Source organism: Hippocampus guttulatus, chromosome 22 (genome assembly GCF_054856545.1).
Source record: "Hippocampus guttulatus isolate MCC_2025c chromosome 22, RoL_Hgut_1.0, whole genome shotgun sequence".
Taxonomy (NCBI): domain Eukaryota; kingdom Metazoa; phylum Chordata; class Actinopteri; order Syngnathiformes; family Syngnathidae; genus Hippocampus; species Hippocampus guttulatus.
Genome location: NC_141282.1, coordinates 5,650,801 through 5,670,321, shown reverse-complemented (window position 1 = coordinate 5,670,321; position 19,521 = coordinate 5,650,801). Strand labels below are relative to the sequence as shown.

At 47.2% G+C, this 19,521-nt stretch overlaps 1 protein-coding gene across 1 annotated transcript in view; it reads right to left on the bottom strand.

The window, feature by feature from the left end:
• The window catches only part of LOC147186238 (copine-8), a 32,757-nt gene extending 14,566 nt beyond the window's left edge, over positions 1-18,191 (bottom strand). Inside the window, exons 1-6 of the mRNA XM_086102971.1 lie at positions 17,962-18,191; positions 8,248-8,288; positions 7,509-7,555; positions 6,763-6,866; positions 4,666-4,705; positions 2,298-2,374 (exon numbers count right to left, since the gene is read on the bottom strand). Of these exons, the coding sequence (XP_085959097.1) occupies positions 2,298-2,374; positions 4,666-4,705; positions 6,763-6,866; positions 7,509-7,555; positions 8,248-8,288; positions 17,962-18,179 (527 nt within the window). The 5' untranslated portion in view covers positions 18,180-18,191. The remainder of the gene's footprint in view (positions 1-2,297; positions 2,375-4,665; positions 4,706-6,762; positions 6,867-7,508; positions 7,556-8,247; positions 8,289-17,961) is intronic.
• Positions 18,192-19,521: the final 1,330 nt, after the last annotated feature.

The following is a 19,521-nucleotide window of genomic DNA, read 5'->3' as shown; positions in this document are numbered from 1 at the left end:
TCCCCCCCGTGTAGTCTAACGAGAGCCAACACAATAGCATTTTTTTTTTTTAATATGCCTTTAGAAATAGCATCGTAACAAAATACAGACGCATTATGCTGACGAGGCTAATGGACGGCTCCAAAAAAGCCCGGCGACGCGCCTCGACATAACTTTTAAAGAGGTCTGGCAATCTGACAAAAGAAGCGGGTCGTCTGATGAGCTCCACTTTGCGAGGACCACCTGACAGGAGATCGACTCAGGCGGCCGTTTAAACAGCCTGGAATTGGGGTCAAAGAGCGCAGCTTGAAGCAAAATGCAAGTCTTCTCGTTTCAGCACGAAGGGGGGGGGATGCTTCCCAGGTGCCACGCGAGAGGCGCCCCCTGCAACGTCGCCGAATTTCAAGCCATCAAGTCACATTTTCAGCGCGCTGAAGGGGCAGTTGGTCGGAGGTTGATGATTAACTTCGCATCTCTGCTACTTTCTGGGAGCCATTCAATGCCGTTTTTCATTCAACTATTTGAGTTGGGTTTTTCTTTGGGGGGGGTGTCAGTTTTACAGTGAACATCAACCGGGAGTGACAAATAGTTTGAAGCACGTTCTCTTGAGTGAGAACAAACAGGTGATAAGTGATACTTGAAAAAGGGTGTTTTAAAATGTTGTAAAGTGTTTCAAGTGTGTGGGAGGTGTCAAACTACCGAGCATGTGTTTATTTTTTATTTTTTTGTACAGTATGGTCTTTCTAAATAGCAAATTTTCACATGCTGCTGATGTGATCTGGCCTTGAAACGAAAAAGTCAGCGATGAAACAAAAGTCAAGAGCGCAAGATGGCTTTGTAAGTGCCGCTAAAGATGAGTTGCATTGAAAGTTTGAAGCGGTGTGGGTTTACGTCCTGCGCGCAATCGCCCGCGTGTGTACGCGTGTCTGCCGGTGTTCGGTAAACAACAGCGAGGAGTAGCACGAGTCATAGAAAGGACTGTAAAAAAACACACACAGAGTTAGCTTAAAAAAAAAGGCAATATGGCGGAGCGAGTGAAAGTCCCGCATCCAGGAACTTGAGCGGTTTTACTTCGGCGACGAAGACGAGTGCTTCCAAGACGCGGGAACGCGGCTCCTTTTCCCTTTTAGTATCGACGCGACACAGACACCCGCTCCGAAGAATACTTTCTGAGTGCGAGCATGTGAGAGGGAGGGAAAAGCAGTGAATCCTCTAATCAAGGGACAAGGATTTGCAATCAGGCTCCGGCCCGAGACAGGTAATTACGTTTTGGGCTGCGCAAGCATAACCGGCGAAACCGACACCACAGTACATATCCATCTCGTAATCAGCGAACGGGAACATATACAGCGTCGAGGTAATTACTTATAACCGTAAAGTGTCTGACCCTCCCACGCAGAGGCTTACAATCACATATTTTGTTTGCGTCGGGTGTACGTTCTGGTTCGCCGAGTCCAGAGATGGGCAACTTTCATGATTAGCTTAACTCATTCAGTACCAGATCAATTCTGGACCAAGTCTGAAAAGACGTTTAAAAACGTCTTTGGGAGTGAATGAGTTAAAGGTGGCCGCATAGGACCCCCGCGTCTCCTAACCAGGTGTGCGACAGAAATTCCATTTCAAATATGGATACAAATTTTAGAAGCTGCTCGTCAATTGTTCTGGTGGGGGGGGGGGGGGGGCAAAGGGGAGAAAAATGCTCTCTCTCTGTTGTTTGTGTATTTTTGATTGGAGAGCTTTTTTGGCGGGCAATGTTATTGGTGATGAAAATGCAAATTTCCAGGACAGTGTCTGGAGAGGCACTCACAAAAGCAGGAGTGCTCTCATGCAAATTTCACTCAACAAGGAGTCAGGGTGACACATTGGAGCTTATCAGTCGGGAAGAGCCCTCGGGATATCTCCGAGCCTCACGTTCGCGGCACTCGACTTGACGCAAGCGCCCGACGGTAAACCGTTTGTTTAACCTTTGACCGGCAAATGCTTGACACAAGCCTAAAGTGTTTCTGTGGTGGTTACGTTTCAATTTTCATCGTACGTGCACGCGCGCGGGCTACAATGGATCCCCTCCGGAGATTGATTGAACAACGAAATTAGCCGTCGTTAGCCCTCATTTAAAATTTGTTGAAGAGCTCCCCTGATGTGCCGAGCAGCGGGTGTGTGCGCATGACGAGGCCTTACGCACACATAGAAATATTTGTCGAACTAAAGCAGATGAAATGGACGCCGGGAGGTGTCGGGATTTTAAGATTGCGTCATTTTGCGCGTCACTTTTCAACGCCCAAAGTATTGGCGCATTCACACGTTTGAGGTCCACTCACCCGAGAGGCTTTTCTAAGCGGCTGCCCAAAGACCCGACCGCCTCGCCCAATGTACAGTAGGCCTGGCCCAGAAAGTCCTGCAGGGTTAATGACAGAGGAGAAGCAATTAAAAAAAAATAGAGAGAATTTGCTCAGTATTCATGGCTAAAAAGCCCGAAAGAAATGAAAAGCGCCAGACAGACCCAAAACCGTTTCTGTGGCCCCTTTACATTCCCCATTGGGAGATAATATTGGCAAGAAGATTGAGTCTTTCTCCCAATAGCCCTCACAGCTGCCCCACTCGGCTCCCCTGCCACTTTCCTGCGAAATTAAATTCCATTTTCACAGCGCACGGAATGAGACTTTGCATTGGGAGAGACAGAAATGCAAGAGGAGCCCAAACACGGGAAACGGACGTGCGCCGCACATGACGCTGTAAACGAATAAATGAATTTGTAAGCGAGCTACTTGGGAAATATGGCATCTCCACACGTCTTGGCGAGGAGCAGACATGATGACAACGTTTGTCAAGATCCTACACGAGAGAGGCGCAGACATGTTTTTTTTTTCGGTATCAGCAGCCACGGTGTGAGCTGCTGCTGTTTTATGACGTGGTTTAATACGACCCCCCCCCCCCCACACACACACCCTTAAGATGACATAGATGGACTGTCGCATTCAGATTTTATTGAATCTGCTTCAGCGAGGTTATTGTCATGATCATTTCTTGTTGGAATGAGAGAGGCTGCTAATAAAGCCGCCGCTGGGCCATTCACTCATTCACTCCCAAAGACGGTTCTAAACGTCTTTTCAGACTTGGTCTAGAATTGGCTGGTACTGAATGAGTTAAGGCACAAAAAGGAACGCAGATCACGACTTGAATTTGCTCTTACCTCATTAGTTTGTATTTTAGGACAACAATAGAAATTGTGTCTGTGTGTAACTAAAAGATCAATTTGATATTAAACAGCATTAGCACTAGATTAAAAATAAATAAACCGAACCCCCCCCCCCCCCCAAAAGATTATGAAGTTGTGTGGGCGCAGCTGGATTCAGTAGGAAAAAGTTCAATGCGACGCTTTAAAATCGACAGAAGAGGAGTGTGGGTGTGCGCGCGACTGTCATTTCACATTTCCAGAAGACGCTACTAATTAAATGCTGAAACCGTCGACACATTAAATACCTCCAAAAGCCTTTGTTGCCAGAACGGATTTAGATTGCGAAACAATCCTTCATGGAGAACTTTGGAGTCGCTCTGTGGTTTGTCTTGACTTGTCTTCCGTGCGATACCATTTCAAACAAAAGCTTAAGTGCGCGCTGGCTGCCGAAATATTGGTTAAATTGTCAACTTCGTATCCCGTGGCGTCTTCGTTTACAGATCGCACACCGGTGGGCCCTGTATGAGAGTGCGCGTGCCAAATTCCCCCCCCCATATTTCGTCGGCGTTCTCAACTGGTTCCCAGGTGTGACCGTAGCCTACACCTTTCATGTTAAAAGACTTCTAATGGATTGGCTCTGTGGCTTCCCCCCCCCCCCCACCCCCGCACCCGCGTCCCTTTGGAGACCAGCATCATCTAAGCGGGGGAGGAGGGGGGGTGGGCGCTGCGCCTGTCTCTTCTTGTACCGGGTTTATTGATTTCGAGATGATGTGATGGCGAGGGGCAGGGGGCAGGGGGGGGGGGGGAAGATACATTGACGGAGTGAAACGGGGGAAAAGGAGAAATAGAAAGACGGTGACAGAGGAAAAGAGACAAAACAGACAGAAATGCGACAAAAAGCCACGGCGGGAAAGAAAATGATGGCTGGGAATTTCATTTACGATCACGATCAGGATCAGCGTTACAATGATTTGTCACTTCCAATGAGGATCAATTGCAGGTGCAGTACAGGAGAGTAAAAGGGAGATGGTGGGGGGGGCAGAATTGTCATTTTTCATATTATGATAATATGATCGTATTTTTTTTTCTGAACCACAAAATCATGGTGTGATTGTCAAGGAAGAAGCAGATGGCGGAGGAAACGGCCGACAATAAGGAGTGTATTTATCATCCTAACACGGGCAACATATCGTTCCACTCCTATCTTTTCTCCTCATGTACTTGTTTAGTTAATTGCCTAAAAATCAGCCAAAAGCTGCGCGAGGAGTATTTTCCTAGAGCACATGATAAACACACTCAGGGTAATGACCCGATGACTGTTGTGTGGCTGAATTGCTACTAATGGGAGTTATTAGCCAGAGCGCCTCGTCTCTCTCTCTCTCTCTCTCTCTCTCTCTCTCTCTCTTGCGCACCACACATTACACGCACACACGTATGCCCCTTTCACACACAGCGAGATCAGAAAGAGAGGAGCAGCGGTCAAAACGGACAGGACAAGTTTGGGTACTCACGTGTTTGGAGAGGTTGGCGCTCTTGGAGTCGACGTCGTACCTGCGCAGAGGGGAGCGCGCGAGCGATGTGGTGAATTACAACGTTTTTAGCGGGGGTGGGGGGGGGGGGCAAGAGCTCAGCTGGGAACACAACGGGGGATTGCAGACGGATACTGGGCCAGGCAGCTTGTCACCAGCAATCGCGCCAGAAGCGGCGGGAATGCACTTCGCGGCGTCGCAGGCTTCCCCCCCCCCCCCCCCCCCGTTAAACTGACACTGAACGGACTAATTGGATGTCACACATACGATTGCGAGGGGATCCATATTCTGCGCGAGAGGGTTTTCGAGATACTTCAATGTCTGGTATGGCTGACCGACCGATCATTGGGAGGATTATTCACACCTCATATTCCTCGCACAATAACCGCAGAGAGAAAATTTGCCCCGAAATAGCTCTCAAAAGTGCAGAGGCTCCTCATAAAAATTGGAGGCAATCAAGCAGGCCATTCGTTCAACAATCGGAGATCATTTCACAGCTCCGGGTCAGCCGTCACTAAAAGTGCAGTGCCATTTATTGGGTAATATTTTGAAAGATGGGGGAGATGGGGGTTGATTTAAAAGAACGTTCAGGGTGAGGAGTATCAAGTGGACTGTAATTAGGATTTGGGATACGACGCGTGGCTTTGGGGAGTCACTTTTAGCCGGCCCTCAATATAATTCTTCGCAGGACAATACCCCGTAATCACAGTGAACAGGCCTCCTCCTCCTCCTCCGTGCGTAACTGCTCGGCCCTCCCCTCTCTGCCCGCCGAGAAGTCAAGTGGAGGCAACTCATTTCAAAGTAGCGGCTCGTTTACTCAACTCGGCAAGCGGCCTGGCAGTCGTTGACACTTTGGCTTTTGAAAACCGCGGTAAACCGTCTAACTTGTAATAACTTTGTGTGCCATTTTATGTGCTTGACTAAATTTGCTCGCTTTTCGTCAAGCGTAGAAATCTGACAGACGTACATCTGAGATTACGATTCTAATGCATCTCCCCGTCTAGTGTGATGTCACACCCGGGACCCGGGTCACTTAGGACCCGGTTGTTATGGTTACCCTTTGTGACACCGCGCATAGAGCCGGAAACACGACACGCGGCTACGCCGGGAATACCGAACACACGTGCGTGATCAAAACGATTTTCTCTCGAGGACCGCGCGCGACACGTGCGGCATGTACACAAACGTGGACCGACTCAAAAAGAGACAAGCCCCTAGAACGTAGGCCCACGCCGTTTTAATTCATGTTGCTGCCTGTACTCGAACCAAAAGCAAGGAAAGAAGATTGCCGCGATCAATGCAACCTGAAGATTCGCTCCTAACTGCCCCCTCTCCGCTGTTATTACAGGTCATGCGGGATTGTGAATGACGGGCAGGCGAGCCGGGCCACCAAAAGCACATCGCAGGGCCATCAGATCAATCCTCGTAATCGAGAAGACGAAAGCTACAAATGACGGCCATTTGCCGCAGAAAAATAATCATTGCCGCGAGATTATGTTTGCAGCACTCTTATTGAACAGGTAAAAAGCTACAAGGCGGACTTTCAATCAACTCTGGGCAAAGTCTCACTTACAAATCCCAGTCGGTTTATCTGCAGGTCTCACAGATTAGAATATAATTGATTTGTGTCTAATAAAATAAAACCCCGGCGAAATGCTCTCCTAATTCAATGAGGAATGTAATCGGAGAGCGGGGGGGTGGTGGGGGGGGGGGGGGCGTCACACCTGCGGTCAGAGTTATCTGATTTCATTTGCCCAAAGTCCAACCGTCTCTCAGCGGCATATGACTCACGCAAAGGAGCGCACATGAAAAGGCAAAGACGTCGCCATGGAGCTTTGTCGGTTCATACGCGGGCTGACGCCGGCGTGGGGCGGGAAAAACCCGAGCACGTGGGAGAAATGAGACAACCTGGCGCCGGTGTCGACTCGAAAAATAAACAAAAATCACTCTTGTGGGTCGTGTGTTTCTTTGAACCCTTTCCTGGAGAAATCATTGAAAACCTGCTCCGGAGGCCTTGAGACTTGATTTAGGTGGCGCAGAAACACACACACACACAAAAAAAAATGTGTGCTTACTTACAAGTCAAATCGAAGGTTCTGCCGCTCTTCAAAGAAGTAGTCCAAAATGAATTTCCGCACAAAGTCTGGATTCAGCGTGTTGTCGATCACCTCGGTTCTCCCAAACTGAAAATCAAAACAAAACGGGTATGGGGGGGGGCACGTAAAACCCTTCAATGTAGCTACCACCCGGACAGTAAATAACCCAACTGAGGCAAGGCCATTAACGAGAGCGGCGGTGATTCATGTGCATAATTTGTCAAGTTCCGACTCGAGAGCAAAAGTGGCTGGTGAGACGTTTATGGCGAGTAATCAATGCGGAGCCGCTGACAGATCATGTCAATGAGGGTCAGGCAGTCTCCGCTTTGGCATTTAAGCGTCGCCTATTAACGATGCGAGCGGGCGACGGGGACTACTCAGAAGCCGATGAATAACCCCGCAAATGATTGCGCGCAGAGATTTCGCCCCTCATTTCCATTCGGGAATTTTCAGCACTTATTGCGGTGCCGTTAGCCACGTGTTCGCAGACGTGTCTCACATATTGGGTTGTTATTTGAAATGAATAAATAAATAAAGGGGGGGGGGTGCTCAAAGAGCCCCGTTGTTGCGTCTTGGATTGTTTTGTTTTGGAAGGCCTGAACGGAAACCGACAGCTCACAAAAGCAAAAGGTGCACGGTTCCAAAATTCAGACAATCGGCTAATCAGCCGATAAATGAAATGAAAAGCTTCATGGGGAAAAAAGTACAAATAACAAGCTAAACACCCACCTCTCTCCATTCCTTGTTGCCCATGCCTTGCGTGTAGAGGACGCAGACTGAAAACAAAAAAAACAAACAAAAAAAAAACAGAGCCAACACGGGACACATGACATGAACGTCATCAAAGTTTCAACACGAGCGGCAAGCTCTAATCAGAATGCGATTCCTGCGCCTTCACGAAGGAAACATCAAAGCGCTAATAGTGTGCGTTTAGACGTAATGCCGCCATCGCAACACGTGCGCGTAATTCTCCTCTTGCAACGGGGGGGGGGGGGCATAGAGTTGGGGGCATTTTGCAATTTCCTGGAAGTAATTATCTCAAAGCTCAAATAATAGCGCTCACTCTTTGATGTCATTTCGGATAAGTGTGTATTCCCGTATTAACATACTGGTGGGAGGGGGGTGGGGGGGGCGGAGAAAAATGTCAGTGGGGAGAAGGACAAATTGGAAGAGAAACATTTTCAAGTTGCTCTTTTCCCTCAGCGGGCCGTCACTTCATGTATGGTCCTCCCACTTGCCACCCCCCCCCCCCGGGGGGGGGCGGATATCACCGTCAGCGTCATCACCTTGTCATTCGTACCCCACGTTGGTTTTGTGCCGACACGCTTTTGTGGCAATTGCGCCATTGCTTGATGCATTCCACCCCCGCCCCCCCCCCCCCTCCGACTCGGTCGACCCCCCCCCCCCACCCCCCGCCCACCACCCCCTTTGTTTGCATGTTGACAAAACAAAAGCACGTTGGTCTTACTTGGGTCCGATTTGGAGAACGTGTCTCTGTCCAGCAGGTTTCTACGAAAAAAAAAAAAGGAAAACAGAGATGCGGTTCAGTCACGGCCGGCGAATGAGTGGACAACAGAGATCACGAAAAGCGGTCAAATGAACCGACTGGTATGAAGGGGGCGCTTGAGCGCTAATCATTATTTCTAATTTGAGAATAGAAAGATGAATGGTGGTACTTCATTTGAGCGCGGGCGGGGGACGTCTTCGGGCATCGAGTGGCCTCGCTCGATCGTCAATGAGGTCACATCGGTGCAGCGCCACTCGGGCTTTGATGAGAACCGATTTCGATATCTAACCGCACTGCACTCAACCCCACAAAATTTGGATCGCTGCAGAAAAGGCAGCAAGGCCAGATCAAATTCAACCCATATTGTGGCGAGGTGGAAATGATATTTGAACAGCCGCTCGGCATCAATCGTGGGAGGAAAGCTGGTAAACTGGGCAAATCCGAGGGCAGTTTCCCGTGCCGAGTCGGGGGGGATCTAAAATACACATCTTCCCCCGCGGAGCATATTTAAGGCTTCACGGTGCACGAGCAGCCGCTGCTCAGAGCGCATCACAGGGATGGTGGCACTCCAAATGGGCTCCTGGGCCCCCCCCCCCCCGCCCTGTCAGTGTGTGTGCGTGCGGAAGACCCGATTTCAGGATTTCCACCTCACAGGAGAACGTGAATGATTCATAGCTCTCTCTCACTCTGGTTTTCTCTCCCCAGCCTTCCATTTTTTATTTTTTATTTTTTTTTATCCCAAGGCAGGGGGCGGAAAACTAAAAGCTGCCCACCCGCTTCAGACAGGTCTGAAGGGATAAAAGGTTCCCGAGTCCAATCTTTTTTTTCAGGTAATGTTTTAGTGCTGCGATATACAACAGACAAAATGCTTACAATGGATTTAAAAAAATAACGACATAAAAATACATTATTGTAATCAAGTGGACTTTTTGGATTTCAACTTGCAGATTGTTCCAAAGCAGTCTATTTATCCCGCTTCCCTCCCCCCTTGGCTAACAAACACCAGCCCGCTTTTACAATCATGTTCAAATGTCAAACGCTAAAATATTCTGCATGAATACATGCCATTGCCCTTTTCAAGCACTCACTTATGCAATTGCCAAATAAAGAGCAAAACTAGGCATGAAGTGAAGCGCAACGTCTTTTTGACGATGACTTGGACATGAACTGAGCAACAACAAACAAAAATGCATCGATATATAATTTCATTTATCTTACAACCAACAGCTATGCAGATTACGTTTGCTCGCAATTATGCGGGAAGCAAAAAGAGTCATCAGTCAACAATTTCCCAGGAAATCTGATTGGAATCGCCGGCTTAGTGTTTCGCGGCTCGTTGCAGAACCGCACGGTAACAGCTGGACAGTTACCATAGCAACTTCATGACAGCCTACTGTGGCACCTTGACCGGTATAGTCGCTGTATGTTTTTCCCGCACGCGTTTGAGGTATTTTACCTTTTCCGCTATAATGCATCGGCCCCATCGGGAGCCCGGCTCCCCTTTTGGGGCTTAACACACACTCACACACACACACACACACACACACACACACACACACACACACACACACACTACGCGTTGATGTGGCTTTTTGGGCAACGCCCGAGAGGTCACGCCACCGATGTTGTGTCACGCCGCCTGACAAAACCTTCTCCTCTTGAAAACATTTGTCGCTGGAGAAAAGAGATGGCAGAAAAAGGCAAAATAAAAAAATCAATAAAAGAATATCTATCAGCCAGGTAATTCCCTTTCAAATTATACGGCCCACATTTCGCCGGGAGAATTTTTTTGGTATTTCGCGCCCTCTCTGCCATCGTTTGCTCTCTTTCCTGCCTCCTCTCTGATCTCACCTCATGGTGAAAAGGGGATTTTCTCAAAGACAGCCGCAGGCGCCCATTGTTTTTTTGTTTTTGTTTTTTTTCCCTGCCCATCTTCTCTCTATTTCTTCATCCCTCCTTCCACAGTCACTGCCATTCTGTGCCGTTCCTTCCGTCGGTCGCCAATTTGACCGTGACCTGAAAAAGGAGTAAGGTCTGGGGAGACTGAACTAAATACACTGACGCACATTCAGTATGGAGACCACACAAAAGCGTACACGGTCTAGTGCTTAACCAGTTCAACACTCGCGCTCACCTTGTACAAGCAAACAAGTACTCAATTTTGTTCTGTAACGCGGTGCTCAAAGACTACCATTACAAATACAGATTTCTTCACAGACAGATGAAAAGATATTTTAGCCCAAAGCTAGAAATGTTTGTCAAAATATGTCTTGTTAAACCAGTTTGTGGTTCAAAAAAAATAACAAAAAAGGTTGGGTCGTGGAGGGAGAAGGCCTTGAATTGAAAATGTGCTTTCTCTGCATAGCCATGACAAAAGGGCAGCTGAACAGAAGGGGTCCGAGAATTGACACTTGGGGGACCCCACACGTCATGGCCATTCGACCAGATTTCAAATTCCAGCGGTCACACATTAAACTCCTTTCCTTCAAAGAACTATTTTCAGGACTGTTCCATTCGGTCCATTCTTTGTGTGTGTGTGTTTTTCCACTCGGCTTGGCTTTTCTCCTGCTCCCAAAGAAAATACTAACAAGGCCTTCACGCATTTCTTGAACCCGTTTCAAAGTAGCTTAATACTAACACGCTTCTCGTGACACACCTAAGAGTTGTGGTTTAAGTGCGCCGTATTATCGCGCGGTTCCATTTACAATTTGGCGCGGCTGCACAGTAGCAGCGCCAACGTGAGTCGAGTCGTTGCGCCTAGCAACGGAGCGGGAATATTCTAGGAGACGCAGTACGAGAGGGGAACCCAACCGGGCGTGCTCCGATGTTCTCAGCAGGTCGCCAAGCACACAGCCACAAGTACCTGTCCTTTTATTTATTTTTTTGCCCCCACTCCCTTCACTCGTACCAATTTCCCCTCCACTGCTTCTTTTTCGCCTTGCATTTTTCATTGATCTATCCCATTTGATGAGCATCTCACTGCCCTCCCCACATACACACACACACACACACACTCCGCAGGAGAGCATCAGCAGCTTGTATTTTCTCTCCGCTTCTCCAAGAGGGCTGCCCTAATTCTTCCTGACAAGGGTTGGGAGAGCCAAGAGAACATCTCGGCGCGCGCACACGCACAAGCAGACACGCCGGCGTCCACGCGCGCGACAAACTACACATCCGTCATGTACGCCGCACATCTGCGCCGGTGGCATTTCACCTTAATTGCCTTTGTCATGCCGCTTTCGTTGCGGTTTAGTCCGACTGGCCTCCATCAGCACGTGTCGCGGGCCAAATGCTGTCAAGCTGCCTGCCATTCGGGGAAAACATTCCAAATGATACCAAACTGATGAGAATGACCTGCTCATCTTTTTTTTTTTTTTTTTTTTTTACAGCCGTATGTTGTTTGTGTGTGTGCGTTTGGAACGTGTGTCATATCTGAGCGTGACTTAGCTCCTGTGTGTCTTTCTGCAATGGTTTGGTCTCCTGACAACACGACAGGAGTTTTTTGTTTGTTTTTTCCCATAGCTGTACATGATGTTATGAAGAGGAAACCTAAATGTCAGTTTCTACATGCGAGAAGGAGAAAGAGAGAGACAGCCTCCGAGAGGAATTCAAACAGCTTCCGTCTTGTGTGACAGGGGACGTGACTTCATTAGGGCTGATTTCTCTTGCTTTCCGGACTCCTCGCTGTAAACAAGGCCGCGGCGGCTTGTCAAGTGCACGCGAGGGCATCTTATTGCGGAATGGTCAGAATTCGTGTCGCGGCCGTCGATCCGAAGAGCTCTCGAGACAGCTGCGACATCATTTGCGGGGGGAAATCGGGTGGAGGGAAAGCTGTTGTCTTGCCGATTTTTTTTTTTTTTGGTCATGAAGTGTAATTCAGATTTTATATGATGTATATTGATCCTGTGGGAGCTAATCTACATCCATGGGAATGAAATGTCACAGCAGCACAGTGAGCCCTGCTGCTTATGGGCACTGAAATGTCATAGACGGGATGACTGACAGACCGCGCGTGTGCCAGTGCTCCCCATGTTTGTGTGTCGGCTTTAAAGCATTTCGTATGGCGGAGAGATTTTTCACGGCGGAATTTCAATTTTGATTTTTCGTTGCCTCAACGGGTAAAAAGTACAAATCATTTATCAGTACCCTGGCATTCGTTTTTTTTTCCATTGATGAGCCGATAGCCATCAATCATGATGTGTTAAGCATACACGTGTCTACGCTAACGCCTATTCAGCGGAACGGCCCCCCCCCTCGAGCTCCCACAGCGGCGAGTTACGAAAGGGTTCAAGTGGGCTCTCTGGCGGTCCACTTGCGCTACGCTTTGAACGCCGGCGAGGGATTCGCAAGTCAACGGCTTGCCCTTGGTCACATATTGGCAAAATTGGATGCCAACTGAACAAACAAATAAATCTGATAAAAATCATATTACAAAACGTAGATGACTTTTCCAATCTGTCCTTTTTTTTTTTTTTTTTTTGCCCCCACCCTCTCTCCTACACATACACCACAACAGCCATAAATTCCTTTTTAACATGGCGTAACCAACACACACACACACAGTGTGACTTTCATGGCAAACCAGTCGAAGGAAAAGAGCAACAGAAGGAAAGGGGTCGATTGTCATTTCCTCACAGTGCATAAATCTTTACAGCCTTGAGTCTGAACCGCACGGCAACACCACTTGGGCCTGGGAAACGCACTTCAACTTACGGCTCTCCGCTCAGAATCAAACATAAGGGGGAGTCGCGAGTCACACTCGCCAATTCAAGAGATCAATTTACGGCGGGCCTTGAAAGGTTTCTTGGAGGTACTGTGGCTTTGTCTGACTGCCCTTTGTGTTCTCAATCAAAAACCAAGAGAGCTCCCCGCTGCTAAGAAGGCACACGTAAACAGACGCCAGGAAATTCGGCCGCGTCGCCCACGCCATCCTTTTTTGCGCGTTGAGCCGGCGACGAACGCAGCCTCTCGCAGTGGGCGACCCCGACGTGGCCTCCGGGTGACGCTTTCCACTATTGTTTTCAAAAAGACGCTCATTGGTGGAGCTCTTGGAGGGCCAAAAAGGCCAATGCAACGCCTTGCTATAGATCAGGGGTGGGCAATTATTTTCCCGGGGGGGCCAAGTGAGAAGCAGAAAATATTGTGGAGGGCCGGGCCAAAAGTTAGAAATAGAAAATAAAGAAGATGGCACAATGTCTTTGTATGCCAGTAATAATGTAACATTCTCCTCCACCATCACACTCAGCAACGGTTCTCCTCAAGGATGTGTACTGAGCCCCCTGTTGTTCACGCTCTACACATTTGACTGCTCTCCGACTCTTATTAGCGGTCCAGTTTGCGGAAAGTTTTTAACATGATAACAATCAAACCATTCCAGGAAATGCTCATTTACTCGAGCCACAAGCAATTCACTCCGAGCATGGAAATTGCCAGAATCGGACTGAGTAAGAATCGCTTCCTTGTTTTTCAGAGTCTCGTAGATTTGAGTCTTTCCGACTGAATGTTTCGTACTTTGTTACCCGATTCGTTTAATCAGATACATATCACTTTCCCTTCCATGGTCATTACTCTCTCCCTCTTTCTTCGTCTTCCCCTCCCTCCCTGTGCTCTGTAACTTGAAGTAACTGCGCCACCTGGTGTTGAAATACCCGTCATTACAAGTCCAAACAAAATGAATGCAATCAAACCTTAATTGTGCACCAATCTTCGGCGGGCCGGATTAAAAAGACCAACGGGCCGGATCCGGCCTGCGGGCCATAGTTTGCCCACCCCTGCTATAGATTGAAGTCGGCGCAATCGGGGGGGAAGGCATTAAAAGATTCTCGATTGTTGGGCATCGCTAAAAATCAATGGTTGCACCGGGGGCCGCTTTAAAGGCGAATTTGTGCCTTGGTTATTTGACCGTGATTCAACTCTTCCCTTTGTCTGTGCCAATCAAATCGCTCAAGAAGGAAATCCTTTACCTTGACAGGTGCTACCAGAAAGCTGACTGCATATTATTAGCACAAACAAAGAAGCACGAAGGTAAAATATCAGCTCAGTTGGGACTAAACAAAAAGCTCGCGTCTGAGCCTGCCAAGGACTTAGTGGGTGGGAATCATTTGGCTTCCCTTCCAAGCCAACACAATAAAACAGCAAGGATGCAGCAAGGGGGGGGGGGGGGGGGGGTGCATGAAGAAAGTACTTAGTGCCAAAATGCTCTTTACACAAACAATGTTGGCGGCGCTTCCGATCCTATCCACAAACGTCAACCAGCACTGATCTGGCGGCGTTCGCGGGTGTCACGAGACATTTGGGTGATCAACTCAAAATCCACAAGGGATAAATTAAGGTGCATCGTGAGAATCAAATGTGAAAATGTTCACATTTAACCTTTGTATTGAATCAGTATCCACTTTCATTAAAAAAAGAAATCTGCCCTTCCGTGACCTACATTTGTCCAACCTACTTTCGATCCTTTTCTTGGCTTGCAGCCCAATAACCTCAAGTGTCTTCCCCTTGTCTGCTTCCATTCAGCCGGCTCCCTGTTAGCAAGTTTTTAATTATCTCCACGAGAGTTGAAATTGTCAGTCCGCAGCAAAATCCGTCTGTAAAAAAACAGAGACGTGTCGCCGCTGGCTGAGTAGTCGCCGTGTTGAACAGGACGCTAACAATTGCGAAAAAATAAGTCCTTTGTCGAGATTCAAAACCAGATTTCAAATGACCAACATTACATTTTGAAAGATCGGCCGGCTAACATGATAAACCGTCAACTCCAAACCTCAAATTTCACAAATCTCAAAATATATTCATGAAGATCCTCAATGCAAACAACAACAACAACAACTACAGGGAAGAGCAGGCTTGCTAGCTGACTTTTTTTTTTTTTAAATATAAACGTGTACTTTTTCTCTGCACCGGAGAGAATATCTGAGAACCTGCGTGTTATTATTGTCAACAGCTACAAAGTTTGCTGACAGTGCTAAGCCCGTGGCACGAAAGTCAGAGAGAGAAGGCAGAAGAGGGAGGCTGACAAAAAAAAAAAAACATTTCCTCAGCGGTGCGAAAGAAAAGGAAAACTGTCAAGACGCAAACCAAAGAATGTCCTATATTTCTCTTTTTAGAAGACGTGACTTGATACGACATCCGCCACTTGGGTTTACAACTTTAAAATTTGACGTGCTGGGGGGGGGGGAAGAAAAAAAAAAAGTCATTTATTTCCGAACAGGCACATTTATATAATCACATGATAGCATCGACCCGTTTAATTAAAATCATACAAACATGTCAGCTTTCAAATTAACTTCGGGCCTTGCAGGCGGGTCAGGCATTTCATTTATGAGCTCTTGTGTGGACGAGCACGCGCGTGTGCGCAGGCCCAATCGATGAACGTGATGAAATATTTGGACTCGAGGCCGTTCTCCACGACAGAGTACCCCCCCCCACCCCCGGGCACCATAAAGCAGACAATAACTCCACCTCAGAGTAATTCAATCGTCACTTTGGGATCGAAGAGCAGCTTCTGTACAGCGGCCTTCCGAGCGGCTACGAGTTCTTAGCGGAGGCGTCTGACAGTTTCTTTAACTCTCCGTCTGCGCCAAACAGGATAATTTAGTTGGGTTGGTTGCTCGGGTTTTCAGTCGGGGTCAGCATCATTGCCGGCTCTTATTTCATATCCCTATAGAATCAGAAACATTATCGAACGGAAGCTTACAGTCGGAGCGGGTCGATTATTTCCGGCCTCACTCTCTCCACTCTTGAGCGGTCATTCGGTCCATTAATTATGAATATCAAATCAATGAATGGAAGTCAAGAGGTGACTCATGTAACCCCCCGCCCCGCCCCAGAAAAAAAGAAACTTCACTTTTTTGTTTTTTTGGCACTAATGGCACACCTTGGTAAAATACAGATTTGATCATTTGTGTCAGGTTATTCTCCCCGTGATATGAAAGTCTGTGTCTCTATATCGCACACGATTTCGCATTCCCTTCCCCTTTTTGTCACCTCGCACACAATAACTTCCAAACCTGCGTAACCATGGAGACATTGTACACTGGCTGGTGTGTCGAAAAAAAGAAAAAGAAAAATGATGCAGCATTGTGAGAGCGGAGGCATTTCAGCGCTGCCTCGGGTTGGAGGTGGGTGGATGGCCACCAAAACAAACGTCCTCCCGCCCTCCCGAAGGGCTGAGAAGCCAGGTGACTCAGACATGAGCAAACTCTGCCAAAGCGCGTTCATATAGTTTGGTGGAACATAACATGCTCTTTCGACAACGCTAGCATTCCAAAAATAAGCCTCGCTAGGGCATCTTTAAGTGCTTGTTCTCATGCGGGTGAGGAACAAGCCACAAAAACAAAACGTGAACGGCTAGCAGACGGGTTTGTGCGTTCGGTTAACTGACGACTCCAAGCGGTCCGTTGCTGTGAAAGAGAGTGTGAATAGTTGGTTTGTCTGGATACTCAAGCGGAAAGTTCCACCGCTGCTTTGGAATTTATGCCAGGGCAACAACGCAGCGTATTGAAAGTGAAACAACAGGCCTGTCAAATCAGTACACACCTAAGTTATCTAAATAGACATATTGATCAATCCTGTGATCGGATAAGTGATCTTTTTTTTTTTATCAACTCACATATCGGTCCCAAAACTCCTGATTATATAAAGTCTAATGATGACAGGCAGAAAATACTCATTCAAGAGATGGCAGAGGATCCAATGAACCTGTATGTCCACCTGTTACAATTCATAGGACAGAACAGGGGCGTGGCGGCCATCAGAGATTTCAGGAAAGCTCCTGTACAGCCGGACCGTTTCCAGGCCAAGATTGCTGCCATTACGGATGATTGTCGAAATCGGTGACTTTGCCAATTTGTAGTCTCGGCTGACTCCCTTTCGAAAGTGAAAGGGGATTTCAGCCTTCACAGACTGCGAGATTTGCTTCCGTTTACCAGACATGTTTTCGGACCATGTGCTCAGGACCACGAGCTGTGCCTCCGGAAGTACAACAATGTACGAGTCGATCAGTAGCGCTGCTAAGCAACGGAGTGGAATCCCGCGGTGTACATTTTGTTCATAAGCAAGGTCGAGGCGGCAGTTAGATTCCCCCAGTTCGTTGTAACGGGAGGCATTGTCATTATTTTGTGATCGTTCTCATGAAATTTACGTTCATATAAGGTGTTCGCTGTTAGAAAAATCGGGACTTTGAAATGTGAACGTTATCGGGGATCACACGTAAACGGGGTACGTCAAGTGCACTATACTGCCCCCTGGTGGTCAAGGTGCGCACACCCGAAGGAACCGCACGAACCCTCACCATGTCAAAGAGGAAATCCCCACCCGTGGACAGAAAGACATGTTTACAACTGAGATTGGACACACAACATATCAGACAACACTCGCGTTCATTCTGCCAGAGACATGCATTGTTTTGAAATTCAACGGCTACGGCAATGTCATAATAGCAGACTTCAATGTCTCACCTGTTGACTTTTGGGTTTCACGCGAGGTCATGTTTGTTTATGACGTCAGGGCGGAGTTATTAGCCAGTCAAAACTTGATTTCAAACCATGTGACAGAAGGTAATAAAAGTTTCAAGTGTCGCAAATATCTAATAGCAAGCAGCTGGAAAACTGACGGCATTGAGCCTAACGCTGACAAAGGGAGTTTAAAAAGCGAAACCGTTGTTGATGATTGTCTTACCTGCATGACACTGTGATTTCAACTTTGGTTGCAGGAATCGACGCGTTGAGCGGGTCAAAGTCGCCTATCGACGCCATGCTCGTGAAACTGTTGTTCATCCTGTGCAAAAATTGGAGAAAAAAAAAAGTTCCGCTCCGTTTTACTGCGCTGGGTGGACGTCGGCGAACGAGAGACCCGCTGGAACGTGAGCCATGCTCGGCACGAAGTGAAACAAACATGCAGCTGGCGAAACACAGCCACTGGCTCGGGGAGTTTTGATGTCACTCCGCGCCCCTCTCGCTGGCACTTCCTCCACTACTTCTACACTCTCCGACACCTAGGTTTTTTTTTTTTACATTTTAATTTTTTATCATGACGAATAATCAGTGCATTGAGTCTGTCCGAGCTGTAGAGGTTGTCTGACATGACATTTCTCGGTGACAAGCAAGGAACTACTCGAAGCTGCGGCGGAAGCATATATCGTCATGCGGCCAAAAAGCCACGCTCAGTTATCTCGATACTTTTGGTTTTCTTTAATTCTTTATCGATCGCTGAGACAAAGTGTAACTGTTGTAAAAAGTGATTCCGAGACATCAAAATACCAAATAATTCTTGAGCACCTCCCGTGGCGTTTTTCTTTTGTTCGTCCCTCTTGATTGATGAGCAAATTACATATCAACTGATAAAATAAGTTTCAGATCAGCTTTTTGCTATACATTTATTGACATGCCATCTTTGAAATTGTTAAAAAAAACTTTATAATATTCGATGCATACTTTAAATAGTAGTATTTAAAGTGAATCTGCATCTCTCAACACACTCACACAACCCCTTTACTTGGGGAAAAACGCTTTAGCCATGTAGAGGTAGAGAAAAATCAAGTGAGCTGCAGAAAAAAAAGAGAAAAAGCATGAATGTGCAACCCTGTTACTGTAAATACAGTAATACTTAAATAGTAAACAACAATTTTCTACGACTATGAATCAAGTCATCCAAATCGAAGCAGTGAATCAAGCACACGCTTGTCTTGCCATGCAAATTTTTTTATTAGGCCGATATTAGGCGTATTATTTGTGTTTGTTTCAAGACACCAATTACCCATCCTGTCCACCGTCGTTTACTTTTGCTGCGCATCTGATTTAATGAACAGAAAATACCCTCCTGCTGGCATAGGATAAAGTGACAGTGTGATGAATGCGACAGGACAAGGAGGAGTGTGATATTATGAAGATGTATTTGTTTCCTGAAGAGCTTAATGAAGGAAGCACTTGTGTTGCACTAATTAAAACCAAAACCAAAACAAATCACTGCCTTACATAAGGTACAGAGACAAAAGTACAGAGTTGGCCTTTTAAGCATTGTGCTGGCTGCTTACATCTTCTAAACGGTTAACTCTCACGTTCATGATACAGAATAAGCGGAATCGTCAACACATTCCACCGGACAATGGAAAACAACTTTTTTAACTCCAGGGCAACAATGATGAAACCACGGAATCATAATTCAGGAGTTGCTTCCACGGATATGCATAATACATGAAGCCATTAGTTCAGAATAAATTGCACAATTATTACACACGGC